This window comes from Symphalangus syndactylus, chromosome 21 (assembly GCF_028878055.3).
Source record: "Symphalangus syndactylus isolate Jambi chromosome 21, NHGRI_mSymSyn1-v2.1_pri, whole genome shotgun sequence".
In the NCBI taxonomy this organism is placed as follows: domain Eukaryota; kingdom Metazoa; phylum Chordata; class Mammalia; order Primates; family Hylobatidae; genus Symphalangus; species Symphalangus syndactylus.
Window position 1 is genome coordinate 70,875,564 of NC_072443.2, and position 25,810 is coordinate 70,901,373.

The 25,810-nt window shown below is 37.5% G+C and overlaps 1 protein-coding gene across 1 annotated transcript in view; it reads left to right on the top strand.

Annotated features, from left to right (window-relative positions):
• Positions 1–25,810, top strand: part of SHQ1 (SHQ1, H/ACA ribonucleoprotein assembly factor) — a 105,672-nt gene that overhangs the window by 24,088 nt on the left and 55,774 nt on the right. Inside the window, exons 6-9 of the mRNA XM_055260451.2 lie at positions 1,080–1,207; positions 7,901–8,055; positions 10,167–10,220; positions 12,816–12,939. Coding sequence (XP_055116426.2) covers positions 1,080–1,207; positions 7,901–8,055; positions 10,167–10,220; positions 12,816–12,939 — 461 coding nt within the window. The remainder of the gene's footprint in view (positions 1–1,079; positions 1,208–7,900; positions 8,056–10,166; positions 10,221–12,815; positions 12,940–25,810) is intronic.

Sequence of the window (25,810 nt, forward strand, 5' to 3'; positions counted from 1 at the left end):
AATGCAAGATAGAATCATTTCTGAATAAGTGTCCTCCAAGAGTGAGAGGTGCATTTTGAATGTGGCTGTTATTTTTCTAGTTAAAACAGGAATGTAGAGTGCAGGAAAATTAGCTTTCTGTTCTCTACAAATGTTGCTTTTATCTTCTTCAGTAGTTTAAGGAACTGTTAAAATTAGTATCTTAAAATAGTTTGTATCTTGGTAGAAAATATGAGTGCACATGCCAAAAATGGGGTGTGTGTGTGTGTGTGTGTGTGTGTGTTTGTGTGTATAGCCCCTTTTAGCCTCTTTGTGGAGATGCAGTATCCTGAATTTCCTACTCATCTGCTTGTTTTTCTTTGCTGGTTGAGTTCAAAAATTTTTTCCCTTATTGAAATTTTACTAAAGTCTGTGGTACTTGCATACCTAGCACAAATGCTAGATTTCAGTCCAGTGTGTCTTCAGATTTGCTTCATTTCACATCATTGAATATGGAATGGGACTTCAGGGTAGGACCAGTCTTCTATGTACCTTCTTTTTAAAGAGATCAGAGGTTGGACACAGTGGGTCAAGCCTGTAATCCCATCACACTTTGGGAGGCTGCAGTGGGAGGATCACTTGAGGCCGAGAGTCTAAGACCTGTCTGGGCAAGGAAGCAAGACCCCGTTTCTATAAAAAAATGGAAATTAGCCAGGCACAGTAGCGTGTGCCTGTAATCATAGCTACTTGAGAAGGTGAGACAGGAGGATTGCTTGACCCCAGGAGTTTGAGGGTGCAGTGAGCTGTGATCATGTTACTACTGTACTCTAGCCTGAATGACAGAGTGAGACCTATCTCTTTTTAAAAAAGTTTAAAAAAAAAAAGAGATCAGAAATGTTATATATCCCTTTAGTCAGATACTTACTTTTGTTTTATGGTAAGTAACTTATGTTTGTGGTTAGTAACTACAAAGAAAGTAAATATAGTGATCAATCTTTCCTTGAAATGTACTTTGAATTAAAAATCTGTATTTCTAGTACAAATATGAGTTAAGATAAAATGTTAAAAAGTAAAAGCCAGTGAAATCCTGTAGAGTAAGTTCTTTCAATGTTTTTTCCTAGAGCTGACTTTTTTGAAGACGAGGCGATTGAACAGATTTTGAAGTACAATCCTTGGTGGACTGATAAATATTCAAAAATGATGGCCTTTTTGGAAAAGAGTCAGGAGCAAGAAAATCATGCTACATTAGGTAAGAAACTCAAATTCGGCTAATTTGTTTCATTTTAAAATCTCATGGTGTACCACGTTTACTGCCTTCCATATTATTAAGCAAATAGTTGTAATTGCCTTATAATGTTAAAATATGAGTTTGAATTCCTAATTTTGGAAATGACTTCTTTGCCCCTGACTGGAAAATGCCACTAAATAATTAGGCTTATTTGTGTTGGAAAATTCTTTTGAAGTATGTTTTCCTTTAGAATCATTGGAGTTCTTTTAAATTAATTATTTTTTAAAACCTAAATTTAGGGATATTATCACACAGGACATTTGTAGTTTCTCAATAACCTGCTTAAGAGGTATGAACATTCTTCTTTGGTAAGGACATTTGAGTGTTAGTAACGGGGGGAAAAGATCCAGGTGGGAAAAGACCTAGATGGACATGATATTACCAGCTTCTCTAAGTGCAGTGCAGCATTGATATATTAAGACTATACGTTAGAAATATAACATTTGCAGACAGATCAAGAAGGGAACACTCATGTTTTCTGTCACACTGATTTGGCTTTTATTTACATATTAAAAATAAAATTTCAGTGTTTAAATGGAAAGAATACACATATATGTACATTCTGAAGAGTATTAAATGGACTATAGACTCTTCCCACCCCAAGTTCTTCTTCCCAGAAGTAATCACTATTAGCAATCTTGGGATATTTTAAAAATATGTATTCCCACATCTAAGCAGTTGCTTTAAGAAATGTCTCCACATAGACTCATGTATACCCGGTTCATACCTTGTTTTCAATTTGTAGTGTGTGTTGCACATCTTCGTATTAGTATGTAGAGATCTACCTGAAGCTTTTCATGATTACATAGTATCCTGTTGGATATTTTTTTCATGATTGATGGATATTCGGGCTGTTTACTACTGGTGGACATTTGGGTGACTTCCTGTTTTCTGCAGTTGCAAATAATATATATAGTGGCCTTCTTTGACCACTCATTCTGAAGTAGCTACAGGGTCTCTAATGCATCACAGTTTTTTATTTTCTGGATATCAATGAAATAGCCTGTTATCCGCTATTTTTTCAGTGTCTAGTATAGTGCCTGTTATATAAAGATACTCAGTAAATATCTATAAATATTGTAATAAATGTTTTTATGGTTAAGTTTTATTAAAGTTTAGGTGAGTTCTACCATATCAAAAAATTGCTCCCATAATATTGTAGAAAATAGAGGACTAGCTTTATTGCATAACAAAAGCCCATTATAGTGACTCTTGTTATAGATTTATTGTCGTTTTCAACAAATCTTGACTTTTATATTTGAGTTTAAGCAGCTTTCAGAAACTTCTCACGTTACGTATATATAGACAAATTTTCAGGTATAAGATTGCTAACACAATATAGATAGTTAATTGTAAATGCTAGGTAGATCTGGTCATGAAGTTTGGACAAACTTAAATCATCAAGTGTGTCAACTGGTTTGAGTCGGTTTCCCTAATTTTAGCACAGTATTTTAATGAGGTGGTGTGGGAGAAAATTGATGGTTGCGTAGTTGAGTTTTCTGTCCACCAGGGTGAGCTAGTTGCCCTAAAAATCAGGAGAAGGCGTTCCCTTTGATTTAAATTGTAACTTGCTCTACTTTGATGAACTGTAGCTTGTTCTCAGTCCAGTTTTCTGTGTCAGCAATGCTGTTAGTCTTCTCTGTGTAATTTTAGCAGGAGATCAAGCCACTCAGTCCTTTTAACCACCTGCCCTCCTGACCCTTCATCTGACCCATGGCTGATAGCCAGGCTGGTGCATCAGGAACAGTCATAGTCTGCAAAGCCATTATGGTGATTCATTCTAAAAACCACCTTTAAAAATAGCAAGGACATGTGATCTAAGGTAGAAGAACCTGAGCTTTGTGTCGAACAGAGTGTCTCTTCTAATAATACCAAGTATAAGATATAAACTAAATGTAGGCTTGGGGTTGGACTTCTTGTTCCACCACATGCTTGCGATATGATCTTGCACCTTTGGGTTGCTGTGGAAATGCTGTACCTACCTCAGAGTTGTCCTGAGATTGAATGAAACGATGTATTTAAAATCCTGTAAATGTTAGAAATTATTATTGTAGAGTAAAATCAGTCACAGGAGAGCCAGGAGTTGGATGGTTTCTCTGTGAAATTACAATTTTTATACATTTAGAAAGCTTTAAGGGAAAGTCCCTTGTTAACAAGATTTCTCTCTCATTTAAAAAATCCTGGTTCAAATATTTGGGGCACTCAGAATTGGAGGAAGTGTGTTGAGCCGGGATAAAATATGGGGGAAAAGAAATAAACCAAGAAATAAACATCACAGTTTTCTGCTTACCTGTGGTGCATGCTGCTGTACCTTTTCTCCTCTTCCTCTTTGTTCTTTGCCTCTCTGGCCTTCTTCCTCTTTGTGTCATAGCGTGGGCTATTGTCTGTTTAACACTTCCTCATCAGGTGTTGCCAGGCAGATACAACAGTGCAGGTGAGGGGTGTACCTTTGATTCTGTATCATAAAATATTAACCTAGATTGCTTTGAATTCCGGATAAGCCTTAGATGGTGAACTTTGCTCCCTCTTTTTCTCCCTTGGTTGTAATTCTTGTCATTTTCATCATAGCCCTGAGTTACAACAGGGAGACTTTTCTCCAGCTTTGTAGTGATCCAGATTTTCCTCCCCAAAGGCTTGTAAATGGAAGTGTTAAACGCTGTGCTTCCCCTGAGCTGTGGTTTCATGAGGATGAACTCACCGCATTTCCCATGTTGTCTTTCAGTGGTTAATCTGAAGCTCCAGAGTCTTGGCACGTTATTGCTTGTTATGACACCACATAACATTTATAGTCAATGAACTTCCTAGCAGGGACATCCTGTTTGGCACCAGTGAGCCCTTCAGTGTTTGTAGAGATAACTGTCAGTGTCAACTTTGAAAGTTGTAGCACTGCAGGGCTACCCATTTAGGCTGAAGGTTTGAATGCAGCACAATTTTTTCTGGTTCCCTTGATCTGGTTCCAGTGAATGTACAATGTAATAGACAGATGTGCGTTACTCTGAGAGCATTGAGATTCTTTGTGACTTAATTGTTGACCCAGATAAGAGGGATGTTTGGGAGGGGGATTTAGAGAGGAAGGGAGGATTTAAAAGTAACAAAATTAGAAAATATTTGGAAGAGAAAAGTGACTACCTTGCAGACATCTTTCATTTTGATAGTCCCTTTGCAGCCTTCAGACATATTGGTGGGGTTTTTGATGTTGGGAGGTGGTCCTCGGCCATTTGCTTCAATGCTAGGGCACCAGTTTCCTCCTCAAATGTACTGAGAGTTCAGCTGACTTTTGTTTCACTGGAGATTACTTTTAAAAGTATAATTAACCAAAACATCATGAACTACATAGCAAAGCTGCTTTGTAGTGTAGCTAAGTCATACAAATGCTTGACAAATGTTACTCATGGTGGCAATCATCCAAGCATTGTTGGCACTTCATCTGTAGTTATTTCCAGTACTGCTGCTAGGTTAGACTTGATTGTGTGCAAACTTCCCCTAAGTTCCCCTTTGGGTGATATGATTTACAGCTCTAATAAAAAAGGCCTTAGGGAGCTCAGACTTTTGGTTTCTCTCATGATTTCCTGGTTTGTTGTTATTGTTATTTATCTTCTCTGATATCTTTGCTTGAATTTCAGAATTTAAATGCATTTGTGTATTATTAATGAAGTAGGCCACAGTGGAACTTATAAATGCTCAGTAAAAGGTGGAAGTGTTTTAGGGAAAGTCTGGCAGCTCCTAGTATCCAAGAATTCAGAAGACTAATTCAAGTAACTTTTTCTTCTGTGCACAGTTATTGAAAATGTCTAATGTAGAAACACAGGTAGATAATGTAACGTTAGAACCTACATTGCCTAGGTCAACTTTTATAAATGGTTAAACGTCGATAGGTATGATTACCTAAAAATGAAGGCATAAATATGTAGAGAGTTGACATGTTGCTAAATAGTTTCTGGGCATGCTTACTTTGTGATTGAGAATTATGTGGGAGCAGGGGTCTTTATTAGTCAACTAGGATATAAAGACTTTTCTCTAGTCAGATATCATGAACACCTGGCATTTTCCCATTAGCTAAATTAATGAACATCTCAAAGACCATACCTAAGAGAATACTGTCTCTAACCTTCTTGCTAAATACAAGGAGTCTTAAAATATTTTGTCAGGTATGCTTTCTTCCTGCAGTGAGTATATTCCTTCATGCCATTTCCTTAAATCAAATTGCTTAAAATGAACTGAGAGCTTTTATTTAAATTAAGGAATCTTCAGATGTGTCCTCCAATGAGGCAGTCAACACTCAGTTTATCTGTCTTATTAATTAAATCCAGTAAATTTTAAATTAAACACATTTGACCCTTGAACAAAACATGTTTGAAATGCATAGGTCTGCTTATATGGGGATTTTCTTTTGCCTCTGCCACCCTGAGATAGCAAAACCAACCCTTCCTCTTCCTCTTTTTCCTCAGCCTACTCAATATGAAGACCAGGATGAGGACCTTTATTTATGATGCTGTACCTCCACTTAATGGATAATAAATTTAATCTTAAAGAGACTTCATGTACAATTCAAGGATTGGGGAAACCTTAACTAAAGCTATAAATCCAGAATCTTGTCTTAAAAAAAAAATGTACATCTTTGACTACATGAAAAATAAATGTTTCAGTGGCACATGGTACCATAAACAAAGTCAGTAGCAATATGGTAGCTTTGAAAAGATGATTAGGGTTTATGTCTGTAATATACAGGATTCTTAATTTGACAAGACAAGCCATCCAATAGAAAAAAACTGGACACAACACATTCGCATGGGTACTCATAAGAGTGCAAATCCAGATTGCCTACAAACCGAGGAACTAGTGCTTAAAGTTGAGCAATTGGAGAAATACTAAGTGAAATAACAATGATAAGTCACTGTTTTAGTTTTCTCTTGCTGCATAACAAATTATCACAAACTTCACACAGTGTACGTTCATGGTCTCAGTTTCCATGAGTCAGAAGTTGGGCCAGGCTTAGCTGGGTCCACTGTGTAAGGTCTTGCAAGGCTGTAGCCAAAGATATCCATCTTATTTTTTTAAAAAACAGATGTTGGAGGCTGTGTTCTTTCCTGGAGCTCAAGGTCTTCTTCCAGTCTCACATGATTGTTGGCAGAATTTAGTTCCTTGCAGATATAGAACTGAGGCCCCTACTTTGTTGCTGGCTGTTTGCTGGGGGCCACTCTTAGATCTTAGAGGCCTCTACAGGTCCCTGCCACATAGCCTTCTCACAGGCTCTCTCACTTCACCATGTGACATCTTATTTCTTCAAAACTAGCAGGCGAGTCCCTGGCTTTGGTCTGCTAATAATGGAATGTAATCATGGAAATGACCGTCCCATTGCCTTGGCCGTATTTTGTTGGACAGAGGCAGGTCACAAGCTCCATCCCCACATAGTGATATGACTCACTGGAGGTCATCTTAGAATTCTGCCTACTATACTCAATTTATTAACCTGGAGATGATTGTAAAAAAGCTATTACATTTTTTGCCAGGAGGAGGTGGGAGGTATGTGTAGGAAGAGGAACTTCTATTCATGACTGTGAGAAAGGAGAGTTATTGTAGCCTTTAAGTAAAATATCTTTCTAAAACAGATACTTTTTTAACCCAGTCAGTCCAGTCTTGAGAGTCTGCTTTATGGAAATAAGGCCTCTAATATCCAAGGACATAGGATAAGGATATTTATTGCAGCATTATTAGCAGTGGCAGAAAAGTAGAAGCAAAGTGAGTGCTCATCAGTAGGGGGAGTGGTTGGATAGAGCATGGTACGTTTTGGAATATTATACTCCTTTAGAAAAATTAGTTACACACCAGTTGACTTTTAGGGATTTGCCAGAGGTATTGTTGAGTGAGAAGGGCTAGATGGAGAAAAATGACCTAGGTATTTGGGTTGAGGGAGGGCATAGGAAGTATAAACTCCCTAGTAGGTATGCTTGTGCGTCTGTGCGTGATTAGATGTCTAGAGAAAACTATCGAATAATATATACTAGATTTTCAGTGTGTGAGAAGCTGTTGAAGAATATTCAGGTGGAGAGAGGGTGCCAAGCAGAAGAAAAGGAACTGTGTTGTAAATAAACGGTCTCTTCCCACAAGTCTAATGTATGTGATGTGGTCATATGTAAAACTTGATTCATATGGTAAACAATATGAGATTTTAACGGATTAATTTGAATTGAAATTTAATCTAATTTAATTTAATTTAAATTTAACAATTTTAATTGATTAGTATCTGGGAATATTCCTTTTTCTTGGTATAGAACTTTCAAAATGGATGATGAATATTTTCAGTATGCTTTATTTAGCACTTTCTGTGTCAAAATGTATTATCTTAGTTTTAAAGTCAGTAACTGGCATTCAGACGCCTTAAGTACACAACAGTGTAGCAAAAAAGGGAGAGTCGAGAATTAAGGAATAGGTATTATTTAGAAAAATCTTCTTTATTCAGCCCTATTAGGATTTGAGCAGACTCATAGCTCTTACTAAAACTGTGAAGTCTACTTATTTATATATCCATAGTTAAGTAGAAATAACTTTTATTTCAGTTTCTATAATCAAAGTTCTAATTTTGACAAATCTTCCACATTGGGGGTTTTACAAAACTGAATGAAGCATCTAATTTTTAAATGCGTTTTCTTCTAGTGTCTTTTTCTGAAGAAGAGAAATATCAGCTACGAAAATTTGTCAATAAATCTTATCTGCTGGACAGGAGAGCCTGTCGTCAAGTGTACTACAGTTTGATTGATATCCTTCTGGCATATTGCTATGAAACCCGTGTCACTGAAGGAGAGAAGAATGTAAGTGCGTGTATGTGTGCGTGTTGCCATAGATGACTGTGCTGAGTAAACTGCATTAAAGCGTCAGTCTTTCTCATCTAGAGTAGAACTGGTGGTGATTAGTTATTCAGGGGATGCCCCCAGCAGAGTTGCATGTGTGTGGTGGTGGTGGGGCGTACCCACATGCAATCATACATTACTTAGTTGGTCTTTTTTTTTTTTTTTTTTCGAGACGGAGTCTTGCTCTGTCACCCAGGCTGGAGTGCAGTGGCGCAATCTCGGCTCACTGCAAGCTCCGCCTCCCGGGTTCACGCCATTCTCCTGCCTCAGCCTCTCCGAGTAGCTGGGACTACAGGCGCCCGCCACCATGCCTGGCTAATTTTTTTGTATTTTTAGTAGAGACGGGGTTTCACCGTGGTCTCGATTTCCTGACCTCGTGATCTGCCCGCCTCGGCCTCCCAAAGTCCTGGGATTACAAGCGTGAGCCAACGCGCCCGGCCCTTAGTTGGTCTTTTTCACTTTTCTCTTGGCATTAGTTTCTGCAAAAATAGCAGAGTAGGGAAGTTTAAGGGAGTGAAGCTGAGAGTAGAGAGGAAGGCTGCTCTGAGCTCTCATCTCTTTTAGGCCAGAGAAATGCTCTGTCACATGACACTTCACATTGGCAAGGGGGTAAAATGCCATACCCATTTATATTCTTTCTCTCAGCCAGAAGTCAGCAGATGCAAAATATGGCATTTTACAAAAGAAAGAAATCTTAGTATTTACCTGCAAGTGTCCCTCAATTCATAGAGTATGTGTACTCTGAAAAATTATATGTAAATCAGATTTTTTAAAACCTGAATTATATCTTTTTTTTGCTATTTAAAGGGAACATATTATATCAGTAAATCCTTTTGTAAATTATTTCTTAATCTGTTAAAAAATAATATAGGCTTTGTTGTATCTCTTCTTAAACCATGTTTGATTTTGTAAATGAAGAGCTAAACTTCCTTTTCACCTGTACCATTGATTGTATATTTAAAAAGGCTGGAAACCAAAAAAAAACAGCCTTTCTAGTTAGTGTGGCCCTGCAGCTGTTTATAATTGTCCTTGCTCAAAAGGTTATTTTTGATCTGAGCATAGCTTTCCTTTTTTGAATTACACAAATAATTCACATATAAAGGAAAATATACACGAAGAAGATAATTAAGATTTCATGTAATTTTAGTCATCAGAAATAACCGCTGTTACATGGCGATGTATCTATTTCCAATCTTCTTGCAGTGTGCATGTGTGTCTATATTGTGTATTTACCTTAGGTCCTAACGTATATACTATTTAACCTGCTTTTTTCACTTGACATTATAGCACTAGGATGGTATTAGAGTTAGAATTTTCTATGTACCAATTTTTTTGTTGTCATGATTCTGAAAATTTCTAGGGTGACTCTTGACGTTTGTGTCTGACTCCAAGATGACTATTAATTGTGTTAAGAGCATAATATATCTGAAAATACTTTTTGTTTTCACTCATCTTTTAAAGATACTATAATTGGAGAAAATGTTTTCTTTTACCAAAAAGTGCTTCATATTAAATCTTGAAAAGATGAGTGTTTAGGTATATTTGAAAAAATTTACCATTTTTTATTCTTGTATTTGTGTATTTGAAATCATGAAGTCTTACAACTTGAGACCTTCCCTAGAATGTACTTATTCTCACCAGCATTCTCTGAAAGATCAAATTTTCTAGCAGCTTCTTAAGTGCCACAGGTAATACTTCAACATTATCTTTGATTCCTTTGATAGATTATTTATGGATTGTTTGGGAGGCATGTAACTTAGTGGAAAAAGGACAGAAATTGAGCAGGGATTACTTTAACTTTTAGTTTCAAAACCCCTGGTTATTTGTTCTTGTGCTCTGGTACTGTTATCAGTAGAAAAGTTTTATTTTCGAAAATCCCGAGGAAAGTAAACAGAAACTTCCCACTGAGAGTCTCTGCATCAGCAAAATAATTATTTTTCTATAGTTGTGGACACTTCTTAGTTCTCAAATGTCAGTGATGCTCAGACACTGGTTGAATAAGAATTTCTTTGGTCTATTTAAATGACTTTACCTCTAATGTGATGGTACTCTTTTCTCCAAAACAAATAAAGGTTGAATCTGCATGGAATATCAGGAAACTGAGTCCAACACTATGCTGGTTTGAGGTATGATTTCCAGTTGCAATTGTTTAGAGTTTGTTCAGGAAGTTATTTTTGTTGTTTTTACATCATTTGGGGTAATTCAAGCAATTCCTTGAATTTTTAAAAGTAGAAGCTCTGTTGTACAAGTTTGTTTTCCATCTTTTTAATAAAATTCTGATAATGAAATCAGGTAGAGTATTTTTGAAGCTGGGAGAGGGAAACACACTTTGGAGAGAGGATGGAGACATGGTTTGTTGGGAAAAAATGTGGGGCAGAGTGAGAGGTGTGTTTGTAAGTTGGCATGTATTGGAGCTTGAAACTCAAAGATGGAAGCAAACCTAGGTGATAAGTGACTGTCAGGGTCTATGCTAAGAATACACACACACACACACACACACACACACACACACACACGCATACAAAAAATAATGTTTTTTCTATGTTTTTTTTAATATATATTTGTATATGTAAAAAAACTTCACCTATTCTCAATATGTCTGTGAGGTAAGTATTGCAGGTTTGACAGGTGAGGAAACTTAGATCATATAGCTTAAATCTCTTAGGTCCTACATTTGAAATGTAGTCTGGTTGCATTTGATAACTCTTTTAGTATAGTAGTAATTGTTTCTGTTTTCTGAAAAATAGTTGTGCAGGTCTCACCAAAAATACCAAAGATATCTTTAAATTTGTAAGTTTTTAACAAACTTGTGCATCAAAACAGTAATTAAAAGCAGAAACTTTAAAAAAGTATCAAGATTATATCATCAGTTAACTAGTATTTTTTAAGTTGTAAAATCAAGTTTGTTTCATTGACGTCACTTTGTTGAAATAATAGGTAAGATGTAAGCAGGAACTGAAGCACTTACTTCATATAGAATCTTACTACTCCAAAAATGGTTCGAGGACCAACAACCTGACCAGCAGCTTCAGCTGGGAGCTCATTAGAAAGACAGAATTTCATCCCACCTCACACTCACTGAATCAGAACCAGAATTTGTAGCAAGATCTCTAGGGAGTTTGTATGCATATTGACGATGAAAAGTGCTGCTCTCTAGGCTTCATTGGAGTTCCTCATGTTGCCATGATCAGCATATAATAGAGGAATCGGTTTCTGTGTTAGCATTTATTAATATGTTGAAAGTAGTTGGTGACTGGATAATTTTGTAGTATAGTTATTAAAAATCTACATGAAAATTCACCTATTTATGATTTTTAAGTTCTAATTCTCTTTAAATTATGTCAAATACTAAGTGTTCTTAATCAAATTTATCATAGTTTTAAGGATTAATGTACATGTAAATTATCTTTCTCCCTTGGTTTTAATTTTTAAGTTTTACGTATGGTTTACGTTTTTTATACTTTGTTTATCAAAAAACAATTTTGTGGAAATTTTCTGTTGTCTAGTGTTTTTAGTAAGTTTTGAATTGCTAATGTTATCAGTTTGATACCATTCAAGATAAAAGATCTTTTTTCCTAGAAATCAGTTTGATAAGCAAAAGCAAATTACTTAAGTAAATGTCTTGTATTACCCATGTCCAGTGCAAAAGAAAAAAGAAAAAAAGAGGAGAGGAAACTGAACATACTCTACTAAAGAGTTCTATGTATATTTTTATTTTTAATTTTATTTTTTTGAGACGGAATCTTGCTCTGTCACCCAGGCTGGAGTGCAGTGGCATGATCTTGGCTCACTGCAAGCTCCACCTCCTGGGTTCACGCCATCTCCTGCCTCAGCCTCCCCAGTAGCTGGGACTACAGGCACCCGCCACCATGCCCAGCTAATTTTGTATTTTTAGTAGAGATGGGGTTTCACCGTGTTAGCCAGGATGGTCTCGAATTCCTGGCCTTGTGATCCATCTGTCTTGGCCTCCCAGAGTGCTGAGATTATAGGCGTGAGCCATTGTGCCCGGCCTTTCTTTTATTTATTTATTTATTTATTTTTTTTGAGATGGAGTCTCACTCTATTGTCCAGGCTGGAGTCCAGCAGCACAATCTTGACTCACTGCAGCCTCTGTCTCCCAGGTTCGAGCTATTCTCTGCTTCACCCTCCTGAGTAGCTGGGATTACAGGTGCCTGACACCACACCTGGCTAATTTTGGTATTTTTAGTAGAGACGGGGTTTCGCCATGTTGGCCAGGCAGGTCTTGAACTCCTGACCTCAGATGATCCACCCGCCTGGAGTCCCAAAGTGCTTTATAGGCATGAGCCACCGCTCCCGGTGAGTTCTACATTTTTGATCTGTGCCATCTTGAATAGCCTTAACTGACAAAAACATGAAATGTAAATTATATTCAAATATCCTTTATGTGCATCTGTATTTTGTTAATGCCATGTGTTTTAGATTCTTATTTGTAATCTTTAGGACTTTATTTAAAAGCTTTCTTGTGACATTTGTGATGTATTGATAGTGTGAGAAATTACAAAAACTAAGATTCTGTTTTATTATAAAGTATACAAAAATAATCTTATTTCATGGTTTTATGTTTCTCTTCTACTTGGCTTCACAATGATCCGAACTTACAGCTTTTAAATGAGAAAAGCTTCCTATTTCATTGTGTACATAATGAAATGTCTGTGTAACATTTTATGGAAATGACTGCTTATTAAAATGACACTTCACAGACTTGGACTAACGTTCATGATATCATGGTGTCTTTTGGAAGAAGGGTGTTGTGTTACCCACTCTATCGCCATTTCAAGCTGGTGATGAAGGCCTACAGGGACACTATAAAGATATTGCAACTGGGTAAGATATTATTGTGCTTGCAAATTTGGGAGGGAAAAAGTTGTAAGTTTTTAGTCTGTGAAGATATAATAATGATTTTTGCTTTTTTTCTGTGTATAAATAAGTAATGAAAAATGAATCCAACCACTTTTAAAGTATAAAATTCCTGTGTATAAGATATATGTAGATAAGTAATTGCATAGAGGCATAATAAAAATTCTTCTCCGAGAGGAGTAAGGAAGGTAAACAGAGAAGGCACACATAGTATCACAAACCATTTTACATTATAATAGCTTGCATCATTCAGTATTTCTTGGCTGTCTATAATCTTCTAGGCTCTATGGTGGGACTGTGGGTCTAATAATAAAGAAGGTAGAAAAGTTCCCTGCTCTGTTGAAGTTTACAGTTTTGTCAGACAGATGATGGGTAAGTAAGCAATTCCAAAGAGAGAGTGAAAAGTACTCTGCTGGGAGAAGTCCAGGGATCGTTTAGGAAGGGACGTGTAACCTAGGTTTGGCATGTCAAGAAAGGTTTTCCAACAAAAAGCTCAGCTACTCTGAGCACTTTTGACTTGCTAAATTCAACCTGAAAAGACAAACACTTGTTAGCTTCAAGAATGTGGAAAATTCTGGGCTCTGAAACAAATTCGAAAGTGCCCATAATATCATCATTAGAGTAAGTATATAATTTCCAAGATAATGTCTTTGAAGGGGGGCAACATCCATTTGTATGTATTAGTTCTGGCACAGTTATTTAAAAGTCACTTTTTGTACTTTATGGTCATTTCTTATATTCTCCCCCTGGGGAGACTCATCATTCCTTTTCCCTTAGATAAAAGTGTTTCTGGGAGCTTGGTTTTCAGACTTCAGAATAAGGAGGGGAAAGAAAGGAAGTTCTTCCTTCTACCTCCAGGTGACTTGACTGGCCTGAAGAAGAGAATCACATCTCAAATGTTTTGTCCCACCTCGAGGTGTACTTTGCCTTCTGCGTAACCTGTAGTCTTTTTGCCCTGGTGGTGGGGATGGGGGAGGAAAATCATGTTTGAAGTAGATTATTTTGAAGTAGACAATAATTGTAAAAATGAATCATGGTTAGATGAAAGATGCCTTTTTGTTCATCCAGTTGGTTTAGACTAGCTGTATTTTATTTTGAAGGATTGTTGATTATAGGATAAAAGAGCTATCATTGAGAAATCTATCTTCTTTAACTTAACAGTGGGAAACAAACTGCTTTGTTTTTTCATGTGTTATTTCTTCTTGCCTTCCATCCAAGATATTTTTTGAATTGCTAAACGTACCTTGGAAAATCAATCTACTATAAATGACTGTGTGAGCCTCAGTTACACGTCACAATTCATTTCTTTTTTAAGTCATGCTAGATTATCTGGGCATTATTCATGGACTTAACCAGTGAGAATGCAGTTTGCGACTATCCTGTTATATCACGGCTTCCAGATGGAGAATTGGCAAAACCTCCACATGCCTGTTTGCACACACACTCACACACTCACTCACATATACAGACTACTGCTTGTTACTTTTTATTCTGGGAAGTAATCTAGTTCTTTTGACTTTTATTGGAAAAGTAATCAGTTCTATGATTGCATAACCAAAAATAAATTCTATTGCCTTGACTTACACAGGAATCAATTACCCAAACCGTTTTAGTAGGTCAGAATTGAAATTGAGACTTAATTTTTATTCATTATCACTCTGACAAGAAATAGTTTTATCAGCTGTGTTATGATAGTAACATAAAACTTGAAGTAACACACTGGAGGCCTCTACTAAAAATGAACCTGAACCCTCTATGTACCGTGTACAGTGTGTTCTGTGACTAATTTGGGTTGTGGCTAGTTAGTGCTAAAACTGAGGGCTGGGTTGTCTAGAATTTGTACCAGAAGCTGTGGAGATGACATGTTCTGGATAAGAATCGTCACCTGTCTTTGTACAGGTGGATGGCACGGGGATGCCATTATTGCCGCTGAAGAGGCTCATTTGTTTGAACACCCCATAATTTAAATAAAGGTAGCTCTGGTTTGGCATTTAGTGTTTTCCAAGAATGAATTCGTGCCTACTTATAATTCAAAATGCAGTCACAGTGTTCACACTTTTTATTATAAAGGTCAGTATAGTGTTCCATAGTTGAAAGTAATGAATAACCCTGGCTCCAAAGAAAGATTGATCTTAAATGGAATGAGCTTTCAAAACCAATGTAGGAATGCTTCAGAAACTACAGAATATTTCATTATAACTGATTGACTAAGATCTGAGTTTTCAAAGAGCCAGGAATTTGCCGCATGTGACTTCACAGTAGCCTTTACAAGGATTCTTTACTAGGCCTTTGGCCCTTTTCAGTTTCGTATTTCTTCTCATTCCTTCCCCTCCTCCAGAAGACTGTATGTTTATCTCTGGAGGTTGCTGTTCTGTTTAATCCAGACTCTTTAAGGGCAGGAAATCCTGCTTTGCCCCATAAGTACTGTTTTAGTGCTTAACAAAGGACCTTGCTCTCCTTGGATCAGTCATCTTGGGGCACACGACTCCTTTTTTTCCCGTCTCTGTCTCTTCAACTTTTATTGCCTCTTTGTTCCATTCTTTTTGGAAGAATGGGTAAAGTTTTTCATAGAAGCATCACTTAGCTGCTGTTAGTCAATTAAAAATAAAAGTAAAAGAGAAAAAGCAGATTTTCCAATGTATCTTCAGAAGGGTTATTCTTTTTTTTTTTTTTTTTTCCGTGAGACAGAATTTTGCTTTGTTGCCCAAGACTGGAGTACAGTGGTGCAATCTTGACCCACTGCAACCTCCGCTTCCTGGGTTCAAGAAATTTTCATGCCCCAGCCTCCCAAGTAGCTGGGATTACAGGCATGTACCACCACGCCTGGCTAATATTTGTATGTTTAGGAGAGGTGAGGTTTTGCCGTGTTGACCAGGGTGGTCTGCAACTCCTGGCCTCAGGTGATCTGCCTGCCTTGGCTTTCCAAAGTGCTGGGATTACAGGCGTGAGCCACCGCGCCTGGCCCACTCAGAAGAGTTATTCATTTTAGAAGTGACAAGTTATAGTTTAATACTTGATCATACATTATTTATGTAATTTAGTGAGTGTATTGTCTACATCTTATTAATGTATAGAAGGTGTTCCTTACTTTACTTCCGTTAGAAGGGTACAATGGGATGGGATGGAAGAGAAACATCAACTTAATTTTTGCTTCCAGTTCCCCCTTTGAGCTCATTCTGTGGGTTCTTTTTTTTCCTTCTTCTTGGATGGAATATATATCCTATATATATCATATCATGTATTTGTCTCTTATAATATATATCCTATAACTTTTTCTATCACTTTAGATTTTTAAAAAGTTCTTTTACCACTTTTAGTCACAAGAGGAGTCTAATTTCAGCGCTTAAAATGTCCACTTTGAACTTCATTACAAAAGAAATTCTTCCCTTCCGCAGCTGGGACCTGCCTGAGAGTGGGTGACCAGCCGCAGGGAGGAGGACCCCTTTCACTTTGGCAGGACATACCGCTTACCTCCGCTCGGCCACCCCATGTTGCTCTGTCCTGCTTCTTAATGGAAGCCAGACACCAATCTTTGTACTCTCCAGTTGGTATCTACAGTTAAAATTTCCAGGGTAAGCAGGTTGTACTCTCTTAGGGCCTCTTAAAACCCCCTTTCTCTTGGTTTAAGGTAACAGAAAAGCACCTCCTTCCTGCACCCATGGAGGGTCGTAAGAAACTGCATAGCACTCCACCACCTTTATCCATGGAGATTTTTTCTGGACCTCTTTACTCTTAAGCTCCTGAAGGTGAATATTTGGTGAATGAATTACAAATCATTTTTAGTTTCTCTCTCTACAAGTTCAGCATAGAGAGGTTAGCATCTCTTTAAAATAAAGGGATACTTGATACCAGTTATTTTCTTTGTGAGCCTCATTAGAAAAGAGAGTTCTGTCCTGTTGTGTTAATAATACTTACAGGTGGATGGCAGAGGGATGCCATTATTGCCACTGAAGAGGCTCGTTTGTTTGGACACCCCATAATTTAAATAGAGGTGGCTCTGGTTTGGCTAGTTTGTTAATAATAACCACAGCTGCGTGTGTTGGCTACCTTCTGTGTGCCAGTGCTAGGTTCAGTTCTTTAGATACCATATCTCATTTTGCTCATATTGCAGTCCTGTGAAGCAGGCATTACTATCCCCACTTTGCAAATGGAAGACAGGCTCAAAGAAGTGAAGTCAGTGGCCCAGGGTCTTACAGCTAGTAGGTGGGAGAGCCTAGATTTGACTCCAGATCTGTATAACTTAGAGTCTGTGCACTTATATGTATTGAAATAGTTATAAATGAAATTATATGAAGCCTGGAATTTGCTTCAAAATAGTCCAGAGTGGGTTGTGGGAAAGTGGGTGGGGTGTAGCTGAAACAAGGTTGGCTACAAGTTGATTGCTGCCTGGGTGATGAGTATGTGGGATTCATGATACTGTCTTCCCTATTTTTGTACATGTTGTGATTTTCCTTTAGACAAAGTCTTTTTTTTCCTTAAGTCTGGACTCTTAACCACCATACTACCGTGTTTCAAATTTGAATTTATCTACCATTTTGTGGAAAACATGATTTCTATTAATATTTGGACAGTTGTCTAAATATTTTTTGGCTAATAAAAACGTATACAATTGTTCTTTCTATTTGGTGTTTTGTTTTTAAGGTTAGTAGAAACCTACTTTTTAATAACATGTGGAGTCTGATGAATAGTAGCTACCTAGCAGGTAGTAACCCGAGAAACAACCTTCAGGAGTCTGGTTGTTGTCACCAATTAAAGCCAGGTATTACTTCAGGTGATTAATAGCCCTTATCAGTTATTAATTGGGCTCAATAAACAAATTTTCAGAAATTACTGATTTACTAACCTCTTCCATAGATAACAATCAATGAGAAAGGAAAGAAGAGCTATGGCACCAAGCACAGGGCTTGTGACTGATCAGTTTTTTAAAAGAAAAATGGATGTTTAAAACATTGAGGTTTGGCAGGTTTATTGTATGAGCTCCAAGTTTGGAGGAGACCTTAAAGGTGAATTTCTTTTTAATGTTTACATTTTATTTATTCCAGAGTCAGTTTAGCAAGTGACTTTTAAAAAAATTGAATTGTAGAGGAGATACTGCAAACTCGAAAACTAGAAGATGAAATCACTGCCATTTTCTAGTGTTGACATTTATCTATATTTAACTTCTGTAAGATCCCAGTTCTGGACATTTTAAAGAATTGTTAGGCCTTTTAATTTTTACTCTTTAAATACATTGTATGAAACTATTTTGAGATTTATTCAACAAGTATTTGTTGAGAACCTGCCGCGTGAGGCTGCTGAGCTGGATCCCGAAGATACAATAGTTCTAATGGGGGCACAGGGCACAGAATTACACAACTACCGGGGTTTTTGAAAAATTGCATTTGTAATAAGTAGCTCAAAAGAGAAATATGGAGAGTGAAAATATAAGCCAGGGAAACTGACCTACATTTAAGTCATTGAAGACGTAACTTCCTACTGTGGGAGCTTCTGCCTTGTTCTACCTCTAATTTTCAGCTGCTACTAGTTTCCTAGCACCCTCAAGTACTTGTTAATTCCTTGATGAGTTCATTTATTCATTGATTTTTCAACACATATTTTGAATGTATGCCTACTCAGGAGCCAGTCCATACAAAGCACCCTGTAAATATAAAGAGCTATAGAAAAATACTTTAGATGTGTGGGCTGTATTTGGGGAGCCTGTTCACTAGCCAGGGAGCTAAGATGTCCATCAGTAACAAAATATATTGTCAGCCGTGTTAAGTGCCTTACAAGAAATGTGGATTAAGTAGTTCAAAAAAGAGAGAGATGACACATTTCACTAGTGGTCAGGGAAATTTTCATAGAGGCTGTGAGATTTGAATTGGGACTTGAAGGATGGAGGGAATGTTGTAAGCATTGTGAGTAAACCGTGTGAGGAGGTTCATGGGATAGTATAGTTTCTGCTATGAAATTGTGTTTGTTGGAATTAGATGATGGAAAATCGATATGCTATCTGATGCTGAGATTTGCTCTACAGCCTCTAAAACTAGTTGATAGTTTCTTTCCTATCTGAGTTAAGTGGTCACTGGAATTTATGTCTCTACTTTTTAAATATTATTGCTTAATTCCCTGCTCCTCACCCGGGAGATTGTAATTCCTTGTGTTTTCTTCCTCGTATTCTAAATTGTTCTTGAACTTTTTTTTTCTGGCTTAATTCTCCATACCAATTAATGTTTCTAAGAATAGAACAATCATAGTGCTCTCAGAAACTTTAGCATGGAATTTAAGTCAGATACCGAAGTAGCATTTGTACCTATTTTTGCTGATCGTTTTACATACCAACTTACTGAAGAAAGGAGAGAACTTCAGAGGACAGCAGGAGTTAACTCCTGGAAATCATGAACTGCTGCTGAATGTTTGAAAGGGAGAACTCTGGATTCTCCTTCCGTGAGGCAAAGTGAATTCCTTTTACTCTTGTCTCTTCCTTGGAGTACCAGTCTGTGTTCCCAGTCTCCTAAATTAGTACATTCTTCCCATTCATATGTATTATTTAACCTCAGAGCATTTGCGGGTTTATACTTATAACGCTGTATAGAAGGATATTGTGTGTAAACGTGAGCATTAAAGGAAAGAATATCAAGTTCTAGTCATCTCCATAGAATCTCTTTCCCCCTAATACTTCTAAATATTGTTAATCACTAAAAATGTTTAGATTGCTCTCATGGTAATTTCTGTGTTACATTTGTATAAAACATTCTGGGTTCTCTTAAAATACACCATAGAGGGAAGCATCTCCCATATGGCTTACAAATAATAAATTGCCTTTTAATTGCCGCAAATGATGAATAGCTTGCGGTTATTAGGCTTCAAAAATATCACTTAAAATATTTTAAAATGTTAGTATTCTTTGAAAACTGGAGTTATATAGAAATGCTTACTGATGGGTGATGGCTTCAAGTCAGCTGAGCTCTTAAATATTACATACAATTTAAATCTACACTATATTTTCTGTACTATTTATTTTTGTTAATTTCAGCAGTATCTGAGCTGAGCAGTGTAGAAATCCCTAGAACTTAGTTACATGGTTTGAATGTATGGCTTAAAAAAAACCTTCTATAATTAGTGCCTCTTTAAATAAATTTAAAGTCAGTTTTGAGATTATTTTTATGGATCTGAATTTTTATGGAAGTAACTTTCTATAAGAAAATAGCAGCAGAAAATTGTATGTATTTAAGACAACTTTGGGGGAACAAAGAGAAAACCTTCTATTTGACCCTAGTGAATCAAGGTCCTATTGTATACTAACACTGAGGCCTTGATGAAATGAATTGGATAATACTTTATGTTTTACCAGGAATACATGTAAGAATTACAATTATGTACCACATAACGACTTTCAGTCAGTGATGGACCACATGTACAACAGTGGTCCCGTAACATTGTAATACTGTGATTTTACTATGTCTTTTCTTTATTTTGTTATTAAATTTTTTTTGTTTTTAGTCAGAAAAGAGCTAGAGTATACTGTATCTTTTCTATGCTTAGATATGTTTAGATACAAAAATACTTAGCATTGTGTTACAATTGCTTACAGCATTCAGGACAGTCATATGCTATACTGGCTATACCATAGCCTGGGTGTGTAGTGGACTCTACCATCTAGGTTTGTGTAAATACATTCTGTGATGTTCACATGACAGAATCACCTAATGACGCATTTCTCAGAACATATCCAGATCATTAAGCATCATTTAGGTGATTTAGAGTTTCATTTCATTTATTTTTTAGAGACAAGGTCTCACTCTGTCACTCAGCCTGGAGTACAGTATGGCATAATCATGGCTCACTGCAACTTCAAACTCTCGGGCTCAAGCTATCCTCCTGCCTCAGCCTCCCAAAGTGCTGGTTTACAGGTGTGAGCCACCATATCCCAACTTAAAGTTTCTTTAAGTAAGAAGTTAATGTTGGAAAATAACAAGTGGCAGATATTTATTTATTCAGCAGACGTGAATCAAATCTATTCTCCATGCAAAGGAGTATAACAGAATCGGCAAAGAGTCACAAGGATATTTATGACTTGGTCTTAGCTCTTAGAGAGTTTATTGTGTAATAGGAATGATAGGTCAAAAGATAAGGTACAAAATGTAAGTATTTATGATGAGAACACATGGACACGTGCAACAACACCCATTGGGGCCTTTCGGAGGGCGGCGAGGGGGTGGTGCGGGAGGAGGGAGAGGATCAGGAAGAACAGCTAGTGGATACTGGGCTTAATACCTGGGTGGTGGGATCTGTGCAGTGAACCACCATGACACACATACCTCTGAACTTAAAAGTTCAAAACAAAAACAAAATATAAGTATATAAGATACAACGGGGAGACTCCCTTAAAAAAAATACCTTAATGGACAGGTATGGTGGCTCACGCCTATAAACTCAGCACTTTGGAAGGTAAAAGTGGGAAGATCTCTTGAAGCCAGGAGTTTGAGACCAGCCTGGGCAACATAGTGAGACCCTGTTTCTAGAAGAAAAAAAAAAGTTTTTTAAATTAGCAGGGCGTAGTTATGTGTGCCTGTAGTCCTAACTACTTGGGATCCCGAGGCCGGAGGATTGCTTGAGCCCAGGAGTTCGAGGTTACAGTGAGCTATGATCACGCCACTGCGCTGCAGCCTGGGTGATAGGATAAGACCTTGTCTCTAACAAAAAAAGAAAAAAGAAATTACCTTAATGGCCATCCACAGGCCAAATTCATCTTGTATTGCCCTTGAGCTAACAGTGCTTTTTACATTTTTTTTTTTCTTTTTTATTATACTTTAGGGTTCTAGGGTACATGTGCACAATGTGTAGGTTTGTTACATATGTATCCATGTGCCATGTTGATTTCCTGCACCCATTAACTCGTCATTTAGCATTAGGTGTATCTCCTAATGCTGTCCCTCCCCCCTCCCCCCACCCCACAACAGTCCCCGGAGCATGATGTTCCCCTTCCTGTGTCCATGAGTTCTCATTGTTCAATTCCCACCTATGAGTGAGAACATGCGGTGTTTGGTTTTTTGTCCTTGCGATAGTTTACTGAGAATGATGTTTTCCAGTTTCATCCATGTCCCTACAAAGGACACGAACTCATCATTTTTTATGGCTGCATAGTATTCCATGGTGTATATGTGCCACATTTTCTTAATCCAGTCTATTGTTGTTGGACATTTGGGTTGGTTCCAACTCTTTGCTATTGTGAATAGTGCCGCAATAAACATACGTGTGCATGTGTCTTTATAGCAGCCTGATTTATAGTCCTTTGGGTATATACCCAGTAATGGGATGGCTGGGTCAAATGGTATTTCTAGTTCTAGATCCCTGAGGAATCGCCACACTGACTTCCACAATGGTTGAACTAGTTTACAGTCCCACCAACAGTGTAAAAGTGTTCCTATTTCTCCACATCCTCTCCAGCACCTGTTGTTTCCTGATTTTTTAATGATGGCCATTCTAACTGGTGTGAGATGGTATCTCACTGTGGTTTTGATTTGCATTTCTCTGATGGCCAGTGATGAGGAGCATTTCTTCATGTGTTTTTTGGCTGCATAAATGTCTTCTTTTGAGAAGTGTCTGTTCATGTCCTCTGCCCACTTTTTGATGGGGTTGTTTGTTTTTTTCTTGTAAATTTGTTTGAGTTCATTGTAGATTCTGGATATTAGCCCTTTGTCAGATGAGTAGGTTGCAAAAATTTTCTCCCATTGTGTAGGTTGCCTGTTCACTCTGATGATAGTTTCTTTTGCTGTGCAGAAGCTCTTTAGTTTAATGAGATCCCATTTGTCGATTTTGGCTTTTGTTGCCATTGCTTTTGGTGTTTTAGACATGAAGTCCTTGCCCACGCCTATGGCCTGAATGGTATTGCCTAGGTTTTCTTGTAGGATTTTAATGGTTTTAGGTCTAACATATAAGTCTTTAATCCATCTTGAATTAATTTTTGTATAAGGTGTAAGGAAGGGATCCAGTTTCAGCTTTCTACATATGGCTAGCCAGTTTTCCCAGCACCATTTATTAAATAGGGAATCCTTTCCCCATTTCTTGTTTTTGTCAGGTTTGTCAAAGATCAGATAGTTGTAGCTATGCGGCATCATTTCTGAGGGCTCTGTTCTGTTCAAGGCTACAGTAACCAAAACAGCATGGTACTGGTACCACAACAGAGCTTTTTACATTTTTAAATCGTTGAAAAAAAATAATATTTTGTTACTTGGGAAAATTATTTGAAATTCTCATTTTAGTGTCCATAAATAAAGTTTTATTGAAACACAGGCTCATTCACTTACATATTGTGTATGGCTGCTTTTGTGGTAAGATGACAGAATTGAGTAAGTGCATCAGAGATTGGCCTGCAAAGCCAAAATATTTACTTTCTATCTCTTTACAGAGAAAATTTACCACCTCTGCCTTAGGTATGTACATGGAGGTTGGAGGGGAGCCCTTTTGTAGGGAGCTGAGGTCTTTGGCTGCTTGCCATTCCAAATAGTGGCCAGCATTGAAGTAGATCATTTCAGCTGTTTTCTCTCGCCTTCCTACAAGGTGAGACTTAGCTGATCTAGTTGGCTCACATTAGAGTAGGCTTCTGTACATTAGGAGAAGCAAACTGAGATGCCTACTTCGCCAAGCAGGTAAATGAATAAGGATGCTAGGGTTTAAGGAAATAGAGACTAATGAGGCCTGTGTGAACTGGAGAGATACATGGCTCGACTGTAACTTACTGTTGCTGTGTGAATATGTAGTATTGCCAGTTTTAAAAAGAAGTAGAAAGTAAAATGGTCTTTAAAATTTTTTAAAGCTTAAGTATGAACAAAGAAGTAAAATAATGTAAAATCACACTGTAAGAGCCATAGCATGTCTGAGAGCCCAGGTCAGCCTGGGAGGCCCCCAGTTTTCAGTCTCTGCTCTAAAGCAAGCTAAATGCCAGCGTGTCTTTCTCATACCCTCTTGGACTTGCCAGTTTCTAGCTGCAGTGAAGGCTTGCACCAGGTCTTTGCTCCTTCAGTCCTAACTTGAGACTGAGTCTCAACCCAATACAGGTTCTAAGATTGGGGCAGGCAAAGGAGGTAAGAGATGTCCCACATTGTCTAATATAGTTAACACCAGAAAGCCTTTTTAAAAAGTGGATCCCCTACCTCTCTTTTGACTACTTTGTATTGTTACTCTTGTCAGCCAGAGCCTGGTCAGGGTGGAGGAGATGAGTGATAGGATTTCAGTACCTCCAGTACCACACCTCACTCTGACCCAGATAGAGTGCTTGTTAGTGGTTGGAGGAGGGATTAATAGGGAAGGAGCAAACAGCATAGACCTAATGAGTGATATATAATGGTAGTTACTAAAGAATGTGTAGGATTTAGAAAAGAAGATGTGGAGGAAGGGTATTCCCTGAGAAAGTAGAAGGCAAAAAAATCAGAAAAAGGAATATAAAAGAGTTCCATGTCCAAGAAAGGGCAAATTGCCGTCTGTCTGGAGGCCAGAGGTGTGAAGGGGAATGGTAGGATAAAGGTAGAAACGGTGTGCTGGGACCGGGCTGAAAGGAGCCTGCAATGGCTTGCTGATGAGTTTGGGTCTTATTCAGGGAGGAACCACTGAAGAGTTTGGCATTGGAGCCGGTGAGAGGCTTATGAAATTAGATTCATCTGGCAGCAGCACTTAGGATAGAGTCATTGAGAAGGGTGAGGTTAATGGGCATGGAGAAGAGAGGAGATTTATTCTTGCCTAGCCCAAGGTAGTCTGGGGACAGGCAGTATGGTCTGAAGTAGAGCGCTAGCCACGGCACTGAGGAGGAAGGAATATGTGGGCAGGTGCTTCACAGGTAGTGGGGCAGGGACCAGTAACGGGAGTGCCAGGGCTGATCCATACGACCTGTTGTCCTCCTTGCCTTTTCATATATAAAGTACTTACATGTTTGTTGTCTCATTTTTAATTTCCATAGCAATTCTTAAGAATTTTTCTTCCAATTTATCCCTGTGGAAACAGATTCAGATTAAGTACCAAACGGCTAAGAAGTGATACCAGAAGCAAGCAAACTCTGGGCTGCACAGCTGGTCCACAGTGGAACTGTTAGGATTGTTATCATTTTTACTTCGTGAGAAATTAGCTAATAACTGCATAAGATCATTTATGTATAGCTTTTTAATGATCTTTCCTTGTATTTTTAGAATTGGGGAACACAATTCTAAGATCTTAATGGCATAGTCAAAATTTTCATGCATGCTTTTCATATAAATTAAACATATGTAGAGATAAATATCTAATCAGCTTTACTAAATTATATTTATTATCCATTGATTAAAATATAAAGAAGCATAGCTCAGTTCTACCAGTATGCAGACCATTTAGCAGGAAGCAAACATATTCACTGAAACACAGTGAGGGTTTCAAAACGGTTTGGTTTTTCTCCTTTTTTGCCTTGACATAGTTATCAGTACTTGAGAGCACCAAAATAAATTCATCAGTGGTAGGATTAGGTTTAGCTTTGTTTTTTCCTTTTATGAACCATTTGAGATATCCAGTTGTCTTTCTTCCTATATACTCCTGTTTCTTCTTTCCAACCTCATGCAATTTTAGTTTTTTTCATTTTGAAATAAAACTAATTTCAAAGAATTAGAACTCTATAAGTGGTATCTGCTGGAAAAAAATGAAGTGTAATTGTTTTAATTAAAACAACAAAGGGCATTGAAATACATACTGTAATTCTTAAGATGGAAAAATTGAATAAAAATTTTACCCACAAAATTTTGAAGTTTTCTGTGCCTATGGGTTTTTTAAAAGTTAAGGTTTAGGTTGCAGCTGTTTCAAAGAGCTTTTTTCCATGCATCTTCAGCTTCTTAATCTA